Source organism: Podarcis liolepis (assembly GCF_965112155.1).
Source record: "Podarcis liolepis genome assembly, chromosome: 15".
Taxonomy (NCBI): domain Eukaryota; kingdom Metazoa; phylum Chordata; class Lepidosauria; order Squamata; family Lacertidae; genus Podarcis; species Podarcis liolepis.
The window spans coordinates 24,644,850-24,665,900 of NC_139566.1; the positions used below are offsets into that span (position 1 = coordinate 24,644,850).

General features: G+C 48.5%; 1 protein-coding gene across 9 annotated transcripts in view; it reads right to left on the minus strand.

The window, feature by feature from the left end:
• NF2 (NF2, moesin-ezrin-radixin like (MERLIN) tumor suppressor) overlaps positions 1-21,051 on the minus strand; it is a 96,113-nt gene that overhangs the window by 26,187 nt on the left and 48,875 nt on the right. For 5 of the 9 annotated variants that reach the window (XR_014519839.1, XR_014519840.1, XR_014519841.1 and 2 more), the window contains exons 10-15: positions 19,225-19,338; positions 15,672-15,794; positions 13,280-13,497; positions 10,912-11,017; positions 3,669-3,799; positions 2,357-2,516 (exon numbers count right to left, since the gene is read on the minus strand). Coding sequence is in view for 4 of the 9 variants with exons in the window: in XM_083478671.1 (XP_083334797.1) it covers positions 2,357-2,516; positions 3,669-3,799; positions 10,912-11,017; positions 13,280-13,497; positions 15,672-15,794; positions 19,225-19,338 (852 nt within the window). In the remaining 5 variants the exon portion in view is untranslated. Of the gene's footprint in view, positions 1-738; positions 1,533-1,853; positions 2,517-3,668; positions 3,800-10,911; positions 11,018-13,279; positions 13,498-15,671; positions 15,795-19,224; positions 19,339-21,051 lie in introns of those variants that run through there. The other 4 variants (XR_014519838.1, XM_083478672.1, XM_083478674.1 and 1 more) reach the window with 2 other exon arrangements.

Below are 21,051 nucleotides of genomic sequence, written 5' to 3' on the forward strand. Positions count from 1 at the left end.
AAAACGGCCTCCTTTGCATCTGGACGTATAGAGTTAAAAAGAAAAAGAAAACAGAAATGGGTCCCATGTCCTGGGTTGAGGTTAAAAGGTGGGTCCTGGGTTGAAATATGTTGTCGGTACTGTCACGAGCCAATATGGTTCTGTGGTTAGAGTGGCAGGCTAGGAGCTGGGAGAGACCAGGGTTCGAATCCCCTGCTCAGCCATGAAGCTTGCTGGGTGACCTTGGGGGCCAGTCTCTGCCTCTCTCAGCCTAACCTACCTCACAGGGCTGTTGTGGGGATTAGAGGAGGAAGGGGAGAACCATGTCTGCCACCTTGAGCTCCTTAGAGGTGAAAGGGGGAAAAGGTGGGACACAAAGAAAACAAATGAATAAATAAAGTAACAAAATCTGAGTATGAAATAAATCAAAATAAAACAAAGCAGAGATGAGATGAAGCTATTCGAGACCCACAGCTCAGGTTTCTCGTCTACAACGATCCTCCCTCCATCTACCAAGGGATTTTTTTAATAGAAAGCTTGTTATCTTTGGCTTAAAGGGGAGATTCCTTGCTGACAAAGTCTCCTGGGATTCCAAAGAGATATTCAAGGCAATCCAAAGATTTCCCTCTTCTCAGCAAATATTTCAACATTTTGAAACAGCAGGTCAACCAGGCAGAGAGCTGAGGCAATTATTCCTCTTGTAACCAAATGAGGCACACAAAGGGAAGCACGGACAGTCAACTGACTTTTAAACTTTTTTTTTTTTTTTTTTTTGCTTGCTGAGATCAGCAATATAGGAAATGAGGCTCTGAAATGATGCCTAAGTAGAACCTCTCCATCCAGGAGCAATATGCCGCTGAATACCAACTGCTGGGCTGCAATGGCAGAAAAAAGATGCTGGTTTTATGCAACTGGCCAGCCACAGAAGTGGACCATGTGGGCCTCTGTGGGGGAATTCAACACAGCCCTTGTGAAATGTATTGCCTTTCCCCTCTCTCACTCCAAGACTTTTTTCCCTGCCACAGCTCTACGTGTTATGAACTGAAGGAGATCTCCAGCCCCATACTGTGCCCCCCTGCTCTTGGAAACCCTATAAGAACCTGTTGCAGGAGAGGGACTGTGAGCAACATCGCTGGGGCAGGCAGTTTCTAGGACCAAGGTGAAACTGTAAAGCTCCTCTGTTATTTTTTTGCTATTGGACACTGTGTCTTGGTGCTGTTGCAATAGGGGCTGGATGGTGACCAGTGGCAGTACCTTTTCGGTGGTGGCTCCCCGGTTATGGAATGCCTCCTCTAGTCAGGTGCACCTGTCTCCTTTATTATTAAATTTCAAGCATTAGGTGGCTGAGAAACACTTGCTGGGAGTTGTGCTACAGCAACACCTGGAAGGCTAAAATGTTTCCCCGGTCTTCTCAGGGTCTCTAAGGAAATTACCAGTTCTTTTTTTCTAAAAAAATGTTTAGGGGTACTCTCATTTTCCTACTCATATTGAAATACCAACCCTCAATAAGGCCAAACTTAGATTCACAAAATGTTTAGGGATATGTGTAACCCCTCCGCCGCCCGGCATCGGAGCTTCGTCCCGATGCCGCGCGGCGGGAGGAGACGTTCCCCCTCCGCCGCCCGGCATCGGAGCTTCGTCCCGATGCCGCGCGGCGGGAGGAGGCTTTCCCCCTCCGCCGCCCGGCATCGGAGCTTCGTCCCGATGCCGCGCGGCGGGAGGAGACGTTCCCCCTCCACCGCCCGGCATCGGAGCTTCGTCCCGATGCCGCGTGGCGGGAGGAGACGTTCCCCCTCCGCCGCCCGGCATCGGAGCTTCGTTCCGAAGCCGGCGGCGGGAGGAGGTCCGAGGACAGTGGGGAAGACGCGCTGCACTTCCCCGCTGTCCCTGAGATTTCCCTATGGGCTGTCGTCTTGCGAAGCAAGCCCATAGGGAAATTCGTTTTGCGAAGCGCCTCCAAAACGGAAAACCCTTTCGTCTAGCGGGTTTTCCGTCTTGCGAGGCGTTCGTCTTGCGGGGTACCACTGTACGTAGAATCTTGAACTACGTTTTCATCTGCTTTTTAGCTTACTGTTGATTTCAGCTATTACTGTTTTGCGACGTTTTCAATAGCCATTTTAAACTATTTTTTTACTGACAATGTCAATGTCTTGTTCTTTTTGCACACAGCTTTGAAGGGGCTGTTGTATATAAATTTTATGAAATAAAAATAAAAAAATTAAATAAAGGTGCTCTCCAAAGCATGGCACAAGCTCTCTCTCTCTCTCTCTCTCTCTCTCTCTCTCTCTCTCTGCATGACATGTCCTGAATTGAGCTCGGCCGCATTTTCACGCACCAAGAAGTCCCGTTTTTTACGCAGTGGCATGGCCTACGATACCTTCTTGATGGTGTTGTGCTTGCTGCTGCCCCGCTCGTTGTTCTCACTGTGCAAGATGTCCATCGCCGTCTCCCTCTCCTTCAGCTTCAGAGCCTCGATCTCCGTCTTCAGCTCGTTCAGCTGCTCCTGGAGGTGCTTACTTTTCTCCATGTACTCTACCCTGAGCAACGACACACACAGACACACACAGACACACAGAGTGCCTGCCGTTAGCTGCGAAACCAAACAATTTTTGCAGACGCAGCTAAAATAGATAGGCTTCTCATTTAATTATCCCTGAAGCGCTGCCTGGAGGATGAAACCGATGACATTGCTTTGAAATGCAGCAAAAAAGCTTTGCTAAAGCAGAGGTGGGTTGTTGTTGTTTTTGCAGCTAGACTGGTGACTGGGAGCGGCCGCCGAGACCATATAACACTGGTCTTGAAAGACCTACATTGGCTCCCAGTACGTTTCCGAGCACAATTCAAAGTGTTGGTGCTGACCTTTAAAGCCCTAAACGGCCTCGGTCCAGTATATCTGAAGGAGCGTCTCCTCCCCCATCGTTCTGCCCGGAAACTGAGGTCCAGCTCTGAGGGCCTTCTGGCGGTTCCCTCACTGCGAGAGGCCAAGTTACAGGGAACCAGGCAGAGGGCCTTCTCGGTAGTGGCGCCCTCCCTGTGGAACGCCCTCCCATCAGATGTCAAAGCGATAAACAACTACTTGACATTCAGAAGACATCTGTAGGCAGCCCTGTTCAGGGAAGTTTTTAATATGTGACATTTTAGTGTATTTTTCATCTTTGTTGGAAGCCGCCCAGAGTGGCTGGGGAAACCCAGCCAGATGGGCGGGGTACAAATAATAAATTATTATTATTATTATTATTATTATTATTATTATTATTATTATGCTGCAGGGTATGCACTAGCGGAACAGCACCCAGAAGGACTGAACCCTGCGCCCACCAGTTGATGAATGGAAGGTTCAGTCCTGCCGGTTGCACCTTTCCAGTGGGGTACAAACTGATGAAGCAGTACCCTGCAGTACTGAACCCAGCCCTCAACAGCTGACATCATCCAGTGACATCAGCTGGTGGACAGGTGGGCATGGCTTGGGAGAAATGGCCTCGTGGGCTAATGTGAACCCTCCTGGCCCCACGTCATGCTGTAGACAATATGGAGCTAGATGGAAGCATGGTCTGATATGATCTCAGTCGACTTCCTATGCTTTTAAGTTGAATGTCACATTGAAAGAAAGAAGAGTGGGTGGAATCTGCACTGTGCCACAAGCGCCACGAGACTATGAGTTACCACAGCCAAGAAGGAGAACAACGCACTTCTCTTTCTCTATCTCCATGGACAACCTCTTCATGTCAGTATCCTTGAAGTCAAAGGAGAGGCTTTCGCTGATGAGGTTGAAGGTTGGCATGTCAGCAGGGAGCGCCGTTGAGCCTGAGTTCATCGGCTGCTAAAGGCAAAGCAGAGATTAATCACCCACTGCAGGGGTGTCAAAAATGTATATGCCGCTTGATGCAGAGATTTGCATTTTAATGGTATTTCATGTTGTAATGCTGTCCTCTATCCTGAATTAGAAGAGCATGAGAAGAAGCTTGCTGGATCAGGGCCAAAGGCCCATTTAGTCCAGCCACATGTTCTCACAGTGCCCAACCAGATGCTCCAAAGGGAAGACCAGAAGTAGGATCCGAGCACAAGAACACTCTCCCCTCTTGCGGTTTCCAACAACTGGCATTCAGAAGCATTGCTGCCTCTGGCCATGCAGATGGAGCACAGCCATTGTGGCTAGGAGCCATTATATGATACAGGGATACGGATATACTTTAATAGCGTAATACAGTGGTACCTCTGGATGCGAACGGGATCCGTTCCAGAGCCCTGTTCGCATCCTGAAGCGAATGTAAGACGCGTCTGTGCGTGCCACATTTCGCCGCTTCCGTACATGCGCATGACGTCATTTTGAGCGCCTGCGCATGTGCGAGCGGCGAAACCCGGAAGTAACGCGCTCCGTTACTTCTGGGTCGCTGCAGAACGCAACCCGAAAATATTTAAGCTGAAGCGTATTCATCCCAAGGTATGACTGTATCTCAATATAATTTAGGCAACTAAGCAGGCTACATGTATAAAAACCAAGTACGCCAACATTAAAAAATAAAAGCATCCAGCATCAAAACAGACAAGGAAACAATCCCATTGTAACATTAATATATAAACATGCAATGCAACAATCCCATTAAATCAGCACAGCAATTAAAACAAGGAGGCCCAGGTTGAGGTCAACAGTAGTTGCCTGCCCATAATGTTTCCTAGCAGGACAGGTGAGAGCGAAGAGGCACCTGGGTAACAAGATATACTTACCAGCAGGTGCCTGGACGCTTTATGGACATCCTGGCCCCACCAGTAACCAGCTGTGTTCTTGCATCTAATTTAATGCCAATAAGAAAGTACAGTTGGTCTCACTGCAGGAAACACACTTAACCCCTTTGTTATTTTTCACAGGTTGCTGGACGTGGTTTTACTCCAGCAGGTTTTTTTTGCACAGATCACAATTCCTGTAGCACGAGTCTGATTGCTCTCTGATTCTGACTGCTATGTCTGGGGCTGGGCTAGCGATGGGGTGGTTTTATTTGCCTTCCTGCAGCTTGTGGATTGGCTCGTCTCTGAATCCCCGTGGAGCAATTTTGCTCTGCCCGTGTCTTCTGCAAAGTGCATCGTGTCTTGGGGTTGTGTGGGCAGCTGGGAGTGGGGGATGAGTGGTGGATAGATGATCCTGCCTCGTGGCATGACCAGGTAGGCCTTTTGTGCCTCTCAATGCAGCAAGCCTGTGAATCTGACATTTATTCAGTGCCGGGGATGTGTGATAGAAACCCACACTACAAATTGGTCAGAGCAGCGGAGCTGATAACCATAACTCTTCTGGACAGCTGATGCCAAGAAGAAGGGCTTCAGGCTGAATGGATTTTACAACTCACTTGAAAAGCCTCAGAGATCAATGTCAAGCACAATTGTTTAGACCACAGGTCCTGGCTGAACTGTGGATGCCGGAGAAGAAGAACAATGTGTACAAAAGCCAATGAAGCCTGTTGCAGTGATGCAAAGTACCTTCCAACCAGTTATTAACCTTCCCTTGCTTTTCCCGGGTGTGAGTCTGTGTGCTACTGTGTCCTAATGACAGAGGCACCAAATATCTAAAAGGCCACCTCCTTCCCTACAGATCCTCTAAGTTTGTAAAGATTGGCAGTACTTAAGACCATAAAAAGAGCCTGCTGGATTAGTCAAATCACCCATCTAGTCCCACACCCTGTTTCCACAGTGGCCAACCAAATGCCTGTGGGAAACACTGGCTTTGCCATGGCTACATGCCTACCTGGATGGTCGTTTCCAGGGGGTGATGCCTGGGGAGTGTTGTTCGTCCCTATGGAGCCTTCAGCGTGGGGGGTTGCCCAGGGTTCAATTTTATCCGCTATGCTGCTCAACGTCTACATGAAACCACTGAGGGGGTCAGCAATATGCTGATGGCACACAGCTTTGCTATTCCTTTACATCCACAGGTGTAGCAGAGGATGTGCTGAACCGATGTCTTGCCTCAGTAATGGACTGGATGAGAGCCAACAAGTTGAAGCTCAATCCAGGTTTCAGGCAGGGGATATTCCCAGTCCTGCCTGGAGATTAAACCAGGGACTCTTGGACTCTCTGCATCTGAGCTACAGATGGTTCCCTAGACCAGATGGATGGCAGGTGGCCCTCTCTTGATGGAGTCGTACCATCTCTGAAGGAGTAGGTATGTAGCTTGGGTGTACTTCTGGGTCCACTGCTGTTGCTTGAGACTCCAGTGGTCGCGGCAATATGGAGAGCCTTCCATCAGCTTTGGCTCGTGGCCCAGTTGCACCCCTATCTAAACAGGGATAACCTAACTTGATGATGATGATGATAATAATAATAATAATAATAATAATAATAATAATAATAATAATAATAATAATAGCTTTATTTATATTTATATATTTATATTTATATTTATATTTATATTTATATTTATATTTATATTTATATTTATATTTATATTTATATTTATATTTATACTCCGCCCATCTGGCTGGGTTTCCCTAGCCACTCTGGGTGACTTACAGCACATCTAAAAAATCTTCTGTCATCTTTGCTCTGGTAACCTCTAGGTTAGATTACTGCAACATGCTCTTCTTGTGTTTCCCTCTTGAACTAAAGTGTTAGGGATTTAACCACTGATATGTCTTCTAATGCTCCAGCCTCCAGTTTCAAGCAGCAGGCAGTCTCACCCCATAATAAGAAACTTTACTCCATGGTAGATATCCTAGCTTGAACCAAAACAGCTACCCCTCAGTAAGCATCTTGCCTGCTCATTGCTCTCCTGCTAGTTTTTGCATCCCTATCTACTGAAAATTCACAAGACAACCCTAGGGAAAGCAAGGGACAATGAGAGGAACAGCACCCAAACTGCATTGATTCTGAAATATTCTTGTTCACCACCTGTGAGAATCATTTCCTTTCAGAGCAAATAAGTCGGCATGCTAAGCATTCCCACGGGCCACGAGTGAAAGAGGATTGTGTCAGGCCCCTTTAAGAGATCCTCGGGAGAGATAGCAGCGGGCTGTATTTTTCAAAAAGGAGAAGCGCTTCTCTTATGAAACATTTCTGGGATTGATGCAGCTGGAGGGGTGGAGCCAAACTGCCGCTGTCTTACAATCTTCCTCTTAATTATACTTCGGTTCCAGGGGCAAAAATATACTCGCAATGCCTGCTGATTAGCTCCCAATGAAAACCTGGGGCGCATGCATGATAAGGAAGCCTTGTTTTGTTTTGCAGAGTTTAGTCAAGGACAAACTAGCCTGATGCTCATCATGCGACTGACAGTCCTCCCAAACCAGGATGCTTTGAACACCGGAATGTTTTGCATCTCACCTTCGCAATGAATGAACTCTAGGGCCTGAGGACCCCAGGTAAAATAGTCTTTCTCCCTCTCTCAGCGCACTCTCTCAATTCATAATAACATAAGGTTTAGCAACTGCATACAGCATTTCAAAGGTTCAGAGTGCACTGCAAACCTTACTACATATGTGACAGCACTGGAAAGAAACCAATGTTTTAGTGTGGCCCCCCCAAAACTTTGGAACTCCCTGCCTATTGACATCAGGCAGGTGCTCTCACTGTAATCTTTTCAGTGCCTTCTCAAAACATTGTTTTTTGATTAGGCAAGCCTATCCAGAAATGTACCAGAAATGTTAGAGGAGCTAAAGTTAGTCTTTCCCAACCTGGTGCCCTCCAAATATTTTGGTCTACAACTCCTGCCAGCCCTACTGGCTTAAAAGAACAGTGAATTCTTAGAAAGGAGAGAGAGAGAGAATGGAATACCAGGAGTGGTCCTCCTGATGTTGTTGCACTACAGCTCCCATCTTCCCCCACCATTGCTCACACTCGCTGGGACTGATGGGAGTTGGAGTCCAGCAACATTAGGAGGGTCAAAGGTTTCCCAGCCACACTCTGCACCTGGTGCCCTACAGGTGTTTTGAATGACAATTCCCATCAGCCCCAGCCAGCAAGGGTAGCCCAAAACATCTGGAGCCTGCACCAGGTCTGCACCACAGGGTTGTTGTGAAGATTACGGAGAGAAACAATGAATCTTTAAGAGGGGCCAGGTGATTGTGGCAAATGCTGTTACTTCTGTCACCATAAACTAGCCTTTCAGAGATGAGTCCTGCTTCGAACTTATTGCATCTCCATCCATCCTCCTGGTTTCTCCATTCAGCCCCTTCTGCCTTTGGGGGGATTGGTCCATAGCTCAGTGGTACAGCATTTGCTCTGCATGCAGAAGGTCCTAAATTCAATCCCCAGCATCTCCAGGTAGGTATGGGAATGTTAGCTGCTGAAACTCTGAAGAGCTGATGTCATACAATGTCGACAGTACTAAGCTAGATGGAGCGATTAAGTCTGACTTGGTCTAAAGACAGCTTCCTATGTTCCCCATGCCAGACTGGATCCGGCCTGTGGCCTATCTAGTCCAGCGTTCTGTTCCCACAGTGGGCAACCAGGTTGCCAAGGGGGAGCCCACAATCCAGACCCAGGCGCAAGAGAACCCTTTCCTCCGTTGTTTTCCAGCAACTGCTATTCAGAAGCAATACAAGCGATGCTTGTAGCCTTCAATAGCCCTATCCTCCATGAATTTTTCTAATGCTCTTTTAAAAGCATCTAAGTTGCTGGCCATTGCTACATCTTCTGGGATGTATCTTGAGTGTGCACTCAAGAAGTGAAGAAGTGCTTTGTCTGTCCTGGATTGCAATCGCCCACAAGCGCAATCGCTGGCACCAGACCCATTTAAAGTCAGGGGCTCTTGTAGGGGAAAGCCAGACAGGCTGAGAGTGTTTGTTCCGAAGATTGTCTCTGACAGAACACCCGAGCAACCAGTGTTTCAACTCAAGGGGCCTCTGGCTAGAAATGGCAGGCTCATTTCGGCACTGCAGCCAGTGCTCTTAAAAGCTTCTGAACGTTAGCAGACAGCCTCAGAGAACTGGGGGGGGGGGGGAGAGCAGGGAGCCATTAAATCCAAGCCACCTTTGTTCTGCTTGTTTAAACACTCAGTCAGGGTGATGCAGTATCAAAGACAAATTGGGATGGCGAGAGAGCCTGGGTAAAACTAATGTAAAAGAAACCTGTTTGTGGGGTTTATTTGTGACAGCACAGAACACAACTTGCACACCCTTCTTTGTGTAACAGGAGTGAACAATTCAGAGCTGGGGGCACTGGAAGCTTCCCGGAGCTCTAAATTAAATGCTGCTTGTGCGTCTATGTGAGCGACTGCATCATTTGAATCCCCTCAATTGCGATGGACACTATCAAGCAGCACTTCACACGCTTCTGCCATGGCATTATAAATATGTATTTGCCTTCGGTGTTGCTATTAGCAGGCTGCTGGCAGGAGTCTTCCCAGGTAAGGGATCAGCCCGCACACTAGACTTGGCCATCCCAATGAGGGGGTGCAAGATCTGCTGATTCCTGGGGTTGGGGTGCTGTGGTGAAGGCCATAGCTCAGGGGGGAAGAGCATCTGCTTTGCATGCAGAAAGCCCCGGGTTCAATCCCCAACGGATGCAAGAATAGGTGGGAATGTGCTACATCATAAATCCTGGCAATCAGCTGCCAGTCAGTGTTGACAGTACTGAGCTAGATGGACCAACGATCTGACTGCAGCTTCCTGGGTTTGTAACAGTTCCGCATGGCTTTTCTACGGATCCAGGTGTAGCGTAGTCACTTGCCCAATGGTACTCCCCCCCCGCCCACCCCAAATCTGCCCTGGAGGTTTGGGGAACCCCTATCAGATATTTAGGGGGTTGCGGAGGGGGTGCCTTTGTGCAATTAGAAATCCTTGCACTGGGCGGATGCGTTACTCAGCACTACTTTGGGCGCAGTCCTTTAACTTTTATCTTATTCTTCAAGTTGCCCGTGTCCCTCTCTCCAACTTAAGAGCCTCTGGGACTGGGATGTTCTCTGTTGCATTGCACTGCTCTTTGCTCTATCGAATCCAAGCCCTGGCACAGTGCTTGCTACGAACAAAGCGAAATAAATGGGACACCAGAACCGCAGAGGGCGACACAGATGCTCAGTGCCGCTCCGTAACGGCAAGTTCTGTCGGTTAACAAATGTGGGCGTTTAACAAAAGCCCAGTGTTTTGCTCCTCATAAAAAAGTCTGTGGCCTTCCAGTTTAATTGGAGGTCTTGTTATTTTTCTGCCAAGGGTGATAATGACAAAGGGATTAAGGGAGCCGGCCATGTGCTGAAAACTCCGGGAACAGATGCCCAAATTACTCTGAGTTGAAAACTGGCTGATTATGATCACCAAACACACAGCAGGTCGTCTTGTAGGAGCCCTGACAATGAGGAAGAATCCCCAAAGCGTCCCCTGCCAATTTTTTTTTTTTTTTAAGGAAGAATTTTATAGCCTTTGATTTGAAACCTGGAAATCCAGACACTAAAGCGGAACCCCTGATCATCACGGCTTTCATTTTTAAAATGAATACAATTTCTAGACCTCATAGAAAACTGGAGCGACAAGCTTTGAGCAGTTTTGGCTAAAAGCACCATCAGAACATGTGGCTTTGGATGATGATGATGATGATGATTTCTATACTGCACTTCATCCCAGGATCACAGGGTGGTTTACAATATAAAGAAACAAAAATGCATAACATGCTAACAAACAAAAGCAACAACCCCCCTGCTACACACACAGAGTTTAAAAGGCCATAGATTGTTTAAATAGCCAAAGGCCTGGGAGAAGAGGAATGTTTTTGCCTGGTGCCTAAAGATATGTAATGAAGGTACCAGGCGAGCCTCCCTGGGGAGAGCATCCCACAAAAGGGGAGCCACTGCAGGAAAGCAGAAAATTGTATATAAAGCCAGCAAAGGAACAGCTCTGCACGGTTTGCATAATTGCAATGCTGGGCTTCGGGTAGCAGATCTCAGAGGATGCCCAGGGGCAAGCAGCACAGAGTCACCAGGGGCAAAATGATGCCCCTATGTATAAAATGTTTTCTTACTGTGTAAGACGACTTGCTGGTTATTTCCAATAGCTTCTGCTTGGCTCTTCGCTCAGAGTCTCGAGCTTCCTGGAGGTCCTGCTTGAGCTGATCGGCCTCCTTCGCCCTGCACACAAGCAAAATACGAAAGAGGAGGTCAAGGGCCTAAACGAGGCAGTGGTGGGCCAAATCCAACACCCTACCCTAGCCTTTGCCACCTTGGCAATGTTTCCACAGTTCTCTCCAGATGTTCTGGACTCCAATTCCCATCACCCCCAGGCAGCAGAGCCATTTTGGACTACAACTCCCATCAACCCCCAGCCCCCATGCTGGGAGCTGAAGTCCAAAATGGCTGTGCTGCCTGGGGATGATGGGAATTGCAGTCCAAATCGTCTGGATGGCACCTGGATGGCAAAGGCTGCCTCTACCCACAATGCTCTCCTTCCCCAAATGGCAGGAAACGGCAGCGCTTCATCCGTCTTGACTGTTGTCCAGGGAAGGAGAAATGAAACGAGGGGGTGGGGGGCTAGGGAGAGAAAAACTGGTTTTTGACTGTTATCCAGGACAGGTTCTGCTCCCCCCCCACCCCCCAGCAGCAGAAGCTTCTATCTTCTAAAATGTAGGCTGCAGAACGTTTTGCCCTCCAGATGTTGCTGGACAATTCCCACCAGTTCTAACCACTGGCCATGGTGGCTGAGGCTGATGGGAAATGGAGTCCAACAGCACACAGAGGGCCAAAGGTTCCCACAGCCTTGTTCTACACGCTAATCTCATGCCACTAAGGGTGGCTTGAACCACCCATCTAAGGAAAGACAAGCACCACTGAATTACGGCATTGGAGGTTTCAAGAACCACTGCCTACCCCTCATCCTCGACAGGTTCCTCTGAAGCGGTTGAGGGGGTGGGTCGGGGGGAAAGAGGAGAGAGAAAATAAGTAATCAGATCTTCTGAACAATATCCGGCGTTGATGTTTTTGGCAAGCGGGGCGGAGGTATAAAGGAAGGAGGAGAAAGTTACCAAGCGGGCAAAGACAGAAGCCCAGACACAGGAGCGGGGGAAAGTAGTAGTTCAGAATGAAATTAAGGCTATTGTTAATTCACCCACTAATGAATGCAATTTATGACAAAAGCCCTTGGCAGCGGCCCTTGTATACCCAGAGGACCACGGAGATGGAGGCCTGGCGTGTGGTGGGAGCCTCGTGATTGGCCGGGAGAGGAGGGGGAGATCTGGAGTGAGATATTGGGACAAGGGAGGGAGAGAGTAATGAATTTGGTGTTTTAATATCTAGAGGCGAAAAACTTAATTAATGGCATCTGAATGCTTTGGAGACGGCAGCGTGGCGGTTCTTGAGCAGCTGAAGACCCAGTGGGGGCCCAGGCCTGAGGGCTTGGCAGGATGGTGCATCTCGGCGCTGGGGTGCTCAGCCGAAGTGTGTGCGTGGCGAGGGGGGAAGCTAGGGATTGCAGTAGGGCCAAGGTGCGTGTGAAAAGGATGGGATCACAACACACCATCCCAAGGAAATCAAGGAGTTCACCTGTACTGAACTGGTTTATAAGAGGCATCTCACTGAACTTTTGTCTAGTGCTTCAGATCATTCCATGCTCATTGGCCATGCCCACACCTGAAGGACCAGGTGCATAGCCTGGGAGTCATTTTGGGCTCACAGCTGTCCATGGAGGTGCAGGTTAATTCCAGGGTGGCTGCTCCATCTGGTATGCCAGCTGAGACCTTACCTGTCCTGCCAGGGTGGTGCATGCTCTGGTTATCTCCCACTTGGACTACTGCAACACGCTCTACATGGAGCTACCTTTGAAGGTGACCTGGAAACTACAACTAATCCAGAACGCGGCAGCTAGACAGGTGACTGGAGCGGCCGCTAGGAAGGTATAACACTGGTCCTGAAAGACCTACATTGGCTCCCAGTACGTTTCCTGGTGCTGACCTGTAAAGCCCTAAATGGCCCTGTATACCTGAAGGAGTGTCTCCACCCTCATCATTCAGCCCTGACACCGAGATCCAAATCCAAGGATCTTCTGGCTGTTCCCTCACTGCGAGAAATGAGGTTATTGGAAACCAGGAAGGGCCTTCTTGGTAGTGGCTCCCTCCCTGTGGAACACACTCCCATCAAATGTCAAGGAAATAAACAACTATCTGACTTTTAGAAGACACATGATGGCAGCCCTTTTTAGGGAAGTTTTTTAGGGAAGTTTTTAATGTTTGGTGCTTTACTGTGTTTTTAATATTCTGTTGGGAGCCACCCAATAAAATTAGTAGTAGTAGTAGACTTTAACTTTGTGCTACACGGGGCACAACCCAATGGCAAGAAAAACAAGGAATGAAATGCTTCAAAGCCCCCAAACCAGTGGGTGTGCTTCCCTCCCCACCTGACCTTCGCTCCGACTCTTCCGCCATCTTCAGCGCCAGCATCTCTGCCTCCAGCACCTTCTGCTCCATCAGCCGTTTCTCCTCCTCGGTCCGGATGGCTGTGGCTTTGATCCGCTGCATCTCCTGCTCTGCCTCGGCGGCTTTCTGAGCCAGGAGCTTCGCTTCCTCTTCCGTGATCTGAGCTTTCTCGGCCAGCAAGTCGGCCGTTTCTTCGGATCTCATCTGAGCAAGAAGGGTGGAGAATTACACACATGGGGCTCTGACGCAGCAGCGATGTGCCACTGGTGAGGCTAGAAGCCATGACGGCTATGCTCTGCCTCCACAGCTGGAGGCAGCAATGTTTCTGAATACCAGTTGCTGGAAACTGCAAGGGGGCGAGAAGGCTCTTGACTTCCAAATCCTGCTAGCAGGTTTCTCACTGGGACATCTGGTTGGCCACTGTAAGAACAGGATGCTGGACTAAGGTGAGTCACTGGCTTGATCCAACAGCCTCATCTGATGTTCTTATGGTCTGTGGTCAAAGGTCTTCCTAACAGATGGGCAATGAAAACGACCCAAGCCACCCCTCACGGTTGCAAAGAGGCTCATATTGGAAGGATAAATGCCCACTTTGTACTACTCGGGGGCCTGAAGATCTCACTGCCTTTTCTGAAATTGGAGCTGGAGCTTATCACCGTAAATCTCATTTGGATACCTAAGAACACAAGGAGAGCTTGCTGGATCAGGCCAACGGCCCATCTAGTCCAGCATCCTGTTATCAGTGGTCAACCAGATGCCTATGAGAAGCCCACAAGCAGGATCTTATCACACTCCCCTCCTGCAGTTTCCAGCTACTGGTATTCAGAAGCATTACTGCTTCCAACAGTAAATGGAGAATAGAGTTGTAGACAGCAATAGCTTTCTCCTCCATCAGTTTGTCCAGTCCTCTTTTAAAGCCATCTAAGGTTGATGACCTTCACAGCCTCCTGAGGGAGCGAGTTCCACAGTTTAACTAGGGGTGAAAAAAATCTTTCTTTTCCCCTGTTTGGATTTATGGGCTACCGATATTAATTTGTAAGTTTTAAGTCAGGATCAATGGGAAATGTCAGCTGACAAAGTTTATTTCTTTTATTTTCTGTTCTTTGGGTTTTTTAAAAAAAATCTTCCCACAACAGACTCTGGACTTCCTTTCAGGTGCTAAACTGGGGTCTGTACCACCTCGCATTGGGACTCCCAGAACTGAGTGTCGCTCCATGAAGAAAATAAAGGAAATTCAGGTACACAGAAGACTAGCAACTCAAGAAGAAATCTGGCTCCCTGAGATGCTAACCTTCTAGCATCTCATTTCTCCCTGACATTTCTCCCTGAAATGCCAACCTTCTAAATGCAGTTTGTCTGTCTGTTTGTCTGGAGAGCCACTATCTGAAGAGTTCCAGTACAGATAAAGGTTGCCCACCTTCATGAGAAGGAAACCTCTGTCAGTGACCATTCCACCCAGCAGCAGTCAGAAAGAAGCTGGAAAGAAACAACCCCTTGGCCTCCCTGAAACACTCTCCATGCAAAAGACACACATCCAGTGGTCTTTCCTACCTGTAAAACAACTGCACCAGAATGCAGAAAGTCTTTTATTTTCCTCTTCCTTCCTTTCCATTTTACATCTATTGCAAGCCATTCTGGCAGGATCAGTCACCCTTCCTCTTAGCAGGATGCTGAATGGAATTTTAATTGACTAATAATTATTTTTTTCAAAGAAAAGAAAAGAAAAGAAAAGAAGGAAAACCAGCTCATATGGGCTGGTGACCACAGGAGCAATTTAAACTTATCCTGCTGTGGGTGGCACAATTGCCTTTGCCAGCTTAGTGCCCTCCACATGGGGCAGATGGGAGCTGTAGTCCAACGAGAGTGGTGAAGGCTCCCTACTGCACCATCAGAGTCCATTTCCCCCAACACTGTGGTGACCAGCTGCCCCATCCTTTGCTTCTGAAACCTGGATGATGTGGGAGCTTCTGCATGCAAAGCAGATGCTCTACCCCTGAGCTACTGTCCCTCCTCTAAAAATAAACAAAGTTTCTAGTCCTTATGCCTCTTTAAAAAAAAGAAGAGCTGAATTAAACAGGAAGTTGTCTTATACTGAACCAGACTACCATCCACACTGATTGGCAGAGGCTCTCCAGGGTTTCACTTATAGGAGACAGGTATTGAACCTGCAACCTCATGCATGCAAAACAAGCCACCACCTGTTCCCAAACAAGTAAGCTTGATGTTGTAGAGTCTGAATACAGGCGAATGGAGCATCTACTCTGACTGGTAAGGACAAGTCTTGCTGAGGAGTGGGGTCTTGCTTCTACCATGCATGTCTTGTTAACGGGACCATGCCATTGCAGTGGGCAGCTAGTCATCCCTGCAGAGAGACTTACCAAGGCTTCGTTAGCCATCGTCGCCTCATCTTTCAACTGCAGCAGCCTCCTCTCCAACTCGTCCCTCGTCCGCTCTGCCTCTTCTCGCATCTGCTTCTCTCGAGCTAAACGCTGGCGCTCCATCTTGGGGGGGTGGGGAGAGGCAGGGTGGGGAAGCGAGGACGGCAGAAAATAGTACATAAGCAACCAAGGCATGCAGATCGTAGGCATTCTGCTCCGAAGAGAAATCCAATTTATCAGGGCCGTGCGGCAGAATTCAGACATCTGCTCGCCACAATCAATTCCACTTCCGCAATCCAGGTTTACAAAGCAATTTAGATGCTTTGTTAAAGAGCAGGGAGATTTCAAGGCACAGGGTTTTCTGCCAGGCTGCTGGTAGATGCTTTGGAAGAGGCCAGCATGGAGCTCCTCGGTGGACTCCCTGCTCTCTGCACCCTCAGATTTAGGAGCCCTCCCTCAGCAATTCATTTTTTCCCTTCTTGCTCTTCATTATCCTCTCAAAATTTCGAACCATTTCCCCGCTGTAGGTAAACAACACATTTAACCTCTGCTGGCCATATCTTGGTCTCTGAGCGGTGTGCAGGAAGGTTAAGAGAGACAAAATCAGTTAAAAACTAGCTATAGAAGTCAGAAAAACGGCTAGAGATGCCTGCAGAAATGTAAAAAGTTATGCACTAGGTGCTGGAAATTCAACGGTGACTGGGCCTGCCTGAGGGGATGAAACAGAATTGAGCCCACAATGCTCTAGTGGATTTGAGCCATGCATCCAAGTAACAATGACCTCAGTGATCACACAGTGATGTAAGGAGCCAGGCAGTTCTCATGGTACCCTTGGCCAAAGTTGCTAAGGGCCTTGCAAATGCATACAAGACCCTGGAATCTGAACTGGTAGTACAGGGGTAGACTGTGCAACCTTTAAAACACTGGTGCTCTGTGCAGGAGTTAGTCTGTCCTCGCCAGCAGTCCAGCTGCAGCATTCTGCACCAAGAGGAGCATCCAAACCAGTCCCAAGGGGAGCACCCAATTTTTTTTTTTAAAGCCTTTATTGCGCTGGGTGACACTCCCTGAGACAAAACACGTTTCCCTCCTCCTAGAACTCGGGATGCATCCCCCATTTTCCTTTGGGCACATTCAGTTTTTTACAGCTCAAGTTGACCTGGGTGCAAGGCAGCCAACCCAGAGAGACTATTATCACTGCCCATGGAACTAAGCCAAGGGCCGTAACATCACTGACACAGGCAAATCCAAGACAAGTACTTTTAACCTAACCTTCCCGTAAGCTGAGCGTCCCCTGGCACACGGAGGCACTTGGCCGCGGCCGCCTAACCGCTTCCCCAGAAGTGGCAATCTATATTCCGAGCAGCACCGCGCAGATTAGCTGTGTGGGTTTCAGCAAGTAGAAAAGGTCTACAAGCAGAAAACCATGATTCATACAATCCAATTTGCTGATATGTGCTCATTGGCTCCATGCTGCGGCCTGAGATGCGGCGCGTCTGCTGGCTGGGCTGACCCGCAGCGGATAAAAGGAGGCCAGGCTCGGAATTAGCATGCAGGCGGCATGCGGCGGAAGAGCAGCTCGCATTCCATCACCATCTAATTAGGACACAGCTCCCCCTCCCTCCCACAACCGCAGCCAACCTCCCCAAGACACAGCAAACATACGAGCGCCACGACCGAGAAATAGGTTTACAGAACGGCAGGGGAGAGGATGGACAGCATTTAAAGATCGTATGCCCACAGAGTGGACACCGTTTTTCTGGCCCAGTAGTTCGGGCACTGGCAGCTGTAAGCATGCGCTGCTGCAATGCACTCTATGTGGGGCTTCCCCAGTGATTGACCCGGAAACTGCAGTCAGCGCAAGATGCTGCAGCGTGGTTGCTGGCAGGAGGGAGACCGCGTCAGCGCAGAACACCTCTGCTCAGAGATCCGCACGGGTTGCCCATTTCTTACAGGGCCAAGTTGAAGGTGCTACCGTTGGTATACAAAGCCCTTGAAGGCTTGGGACCAGTTTACTCCTGGGATTACCTTGCCCCAGTGGGATCCCAAAGTGGGCAGGACTAGCTGGAGCCGCTCTGAGATGCAAGAGGGTGGGCAGGGGGCTTGCTGGAGGTGTAACTGACTCTCAGGCTTTGAAAAGCTGGCAACATTGGATCACGCTCATCAATATTGTTGAATTAAGCTAATTAGTTTGAGTTGAGTTTTGAATAAATGTGCAACTAACTAAATAACTAAATAACTAACTAAATGTGCATTTGGAATATCAGGCCCAGTATACCTGAAGGAGCATCTCCACCCCCATTGTTCAGCCCAGACACTGAAGTCCAGCTCCGAGGGCCTTCTGGCGGTTCCCTCACTGCGAGAAGCGAGGTTACAGGAAACCAGGCAGAGGGCCTTCTCAGTAGTGGTGCCTGCCCTGTGAAATATCCTCCCGTCAGATGTCAAGGAAATAAACAACTATCTGACTTTTAGAAGACATCTGATGCCAGTCCTGTTTAGGGAAGTTTTTAATGTTTGATGTTTTATCATGTTTTTAATATTCTGTTGGGAGCCGCCCACAGTGGCTGGGGAAACCCAGCCAGATGGGAAGGGTATAAATAAATAATGATGATGAGGATGATGATGATTTGCAATTAACTCTTCGTGTTTATTCCTGTGTTGAAGGGAGTTAAACTAGATCACCCTTCCATCTCTACAATGCTATGATTCTGTGGAATTTTATGTGTTATTATCTTCCTTAGTGGTTTGTGAAAACCGCTATTATGAACAATGCATTTTATAAGGTAGGGTAGAGGGCAGTGGTACGTTATGGTACCAAGAGGGCAGTGACCCCAAAATGTTGGGGATCCCCATATATGCCAACCCAAACACACTGATCTGTGGAACAGGCAGCGTTACAGGTTCCACATAACACCCGTTCCGCATTTGTAGTAACACAATCTTAGTGCAGCGGCATCTACACTTTGGAACTCCCTGCCTATTGACATCAGGCAGGCACCTTTGCTGTACTCTTTGACAGAATGCATAAGCCAGTTGCTGCTATCTCTATGCACCAGGGGCTTCTCAATCTGTTACACAATGGGCTTCCACTAGCACAGCTGTAGCACTGGATCCCTCTGTTATGCAACTTTAAAAATGCCCTGCCCCGAGTTTCCAGAAATCTGCAAAATTTGCCTGAGATTGTCAGCTCTCGCCCGCAGGTGCTGAACGTTCGCAGCAATGCCGACGTTGCAGCAGTTTCCTCTGAAGAGATCCCAAGTGAACAATTCAAATACAGTGGTACCTCGGGTTAAGTACTTAATTCGTTCCGGAGGTCCGTACTTAACCTGAAACTGTTCTTAACCTGAGGCACCACTTTAGCTAATGGGGCCTCCTGCTGCTGCCGCACCCCCGGAGCACGATTTCTGTTCTCATCCTGAAGCAAAGTTCTTAACCTGAAGCACTATTTCTGGGTTAGGGGAGTCTGTAACCTGAAGCGTATGTAACCTGAAGCGTATGTAACCCGAGGTACCACTGTAGTTGTTAAGAAAGGAACAGGACCCTCCCTTTCTCTGACCTGTTTCCTGGCCTTCTCCTCCCGGGCCTGGGCTTTCATCTGCTGGACTTCCAAGGAGTCTGCTTTCCTCCTCCTCATGAACAGGTCGTGGTTTCCAATGCACAGCTGCAGGATCTGGTCCAGCCAATAAGAAGAGGAGAAGAGGATGGCAAGTTTGTGTTCACGCCACCAAGCATTTGAAAGCAAAACACTTTTGTCCTCTACCCCACCTTGTTGCACAGAACTGCATGCCAACCCCACCATGTTGAGACATGCCACAGCCGTCAATAATGCCAAGGGAGAACTGTTTCTGGTGGCTTCCGTGTAGCAACTGTAATGTCTAGATCAGACACACGTGACCATCATAGGAAGCTTCCTTATACCGAATCGGACCATTGGGACATCTAGCACAGCTTTGTTTACATCAGGAGTGGTGATGCTGTGGTCCTTTAGATGTTGTTGGATCACAACTCCTGTCATTCCTGACTATTTCCTATGCTGGCTGAGGCTGATGGGAGCCCACAGTCCAATAATATCTGAAAGACCACAGCTTCCCCCATTCCATAGTGTAGTGGTTGGGAGTTACTCGTGCGTAATCCTGCCCCCGTTTGAGCATTGGATTGCCTGGTTAAACCCTCCGGACTGCACAGCCCATCTCAGCCTGGCTGCCCTTAGTCACTCGTAGAATCTGACTGTGGGCGTTTCTTAAAGCGCTGCCAACGTAAGAGCTGTTTGACGCCCAATCGTCTCCGCCTCTCACTGCGCGGGAGTCTCCTGTGCAGGGTGGGCGTGGGCAGCGGGGTGCTTGGGCTCTCCTCACTAACTTCCAACGAAGAGTCCTGGAGCCCCTGCACCTCCCTGTCCTGTTGCTCTCCTGGATCCCTGGTGTTACACTCATTCTCTTCCCCTTCTTCCCAGCTGAGTCTCCCCCTAGCGCTGGGACCTTCCCCTGTAGCATCAGAGACCCTCTCCTTCTCCCGTGCCTCTGATGTCAGTTCCCTGACACATAGTCTACACTGGCTGGCTGTCTTTCCTGACCCTACCTAGAGATGCTAAGGATCGAACCTGAGACTCTGCCAATGAAAAGAAACTCTTCCCAATGGAAAGAAAAGGAAGATTCTAGTCCTCATGATTCTAAATAAATGGTAAACAGTAACCTGGTAACCTGCCTTGTGCCATTAGACTGCTGGTGCGTTTAGCTCAGTGTTTTGGCCAGCTTGTGAAACACAAATGGAACTACAATCCCAAAAGCAAAACAAACATTTAAAACAATATACAACAATGGATTTAAAGTTTAAAATGTGGTAGGCGTATAAACACATAAAAACTTTAAGATAAACTTCTGTAGAGAAATGACCCAGCGTCACCCGTGGATCCGAGTTTGGGAATTTTCTTAACAAACTAGTTTGAATCAGGGGATGGTCTGCGCCTACGGATCTGTGTGCAGAATCTGGCGACCATCCGGGTCGTCTTGTGATCTTTGCCTAACAGGAGAAGATCAAATTTTTGCTTTTCTGGGAGGTCAGCAAACCTCACCAGCAGGGGGTCAATGGTATCTCTACGTGCCTCATCGTAAAAGGGACATCTAAAAAATATGTGTTCAGAGCTTCCTATATCCCCCCCAATGGGCAGGCGCAAAGTCTCTGGACATATGGGGCTTTTTAAAAAGGATTCTTCCAAGACTAGCGAGGGCAGGGCCGAGCTTTGCTCAGTGTTTTATTGCTTCCTTTGTTACTTATCCTTGGTCTTTTATTCCAATTCAAATTGCAGTACAATAAAATGCAAAATGAGAAAGAGAGTCAGTGGTGGCATAGTGGTTAAGAGTGCTGCACTAGGACCTAGGAGACC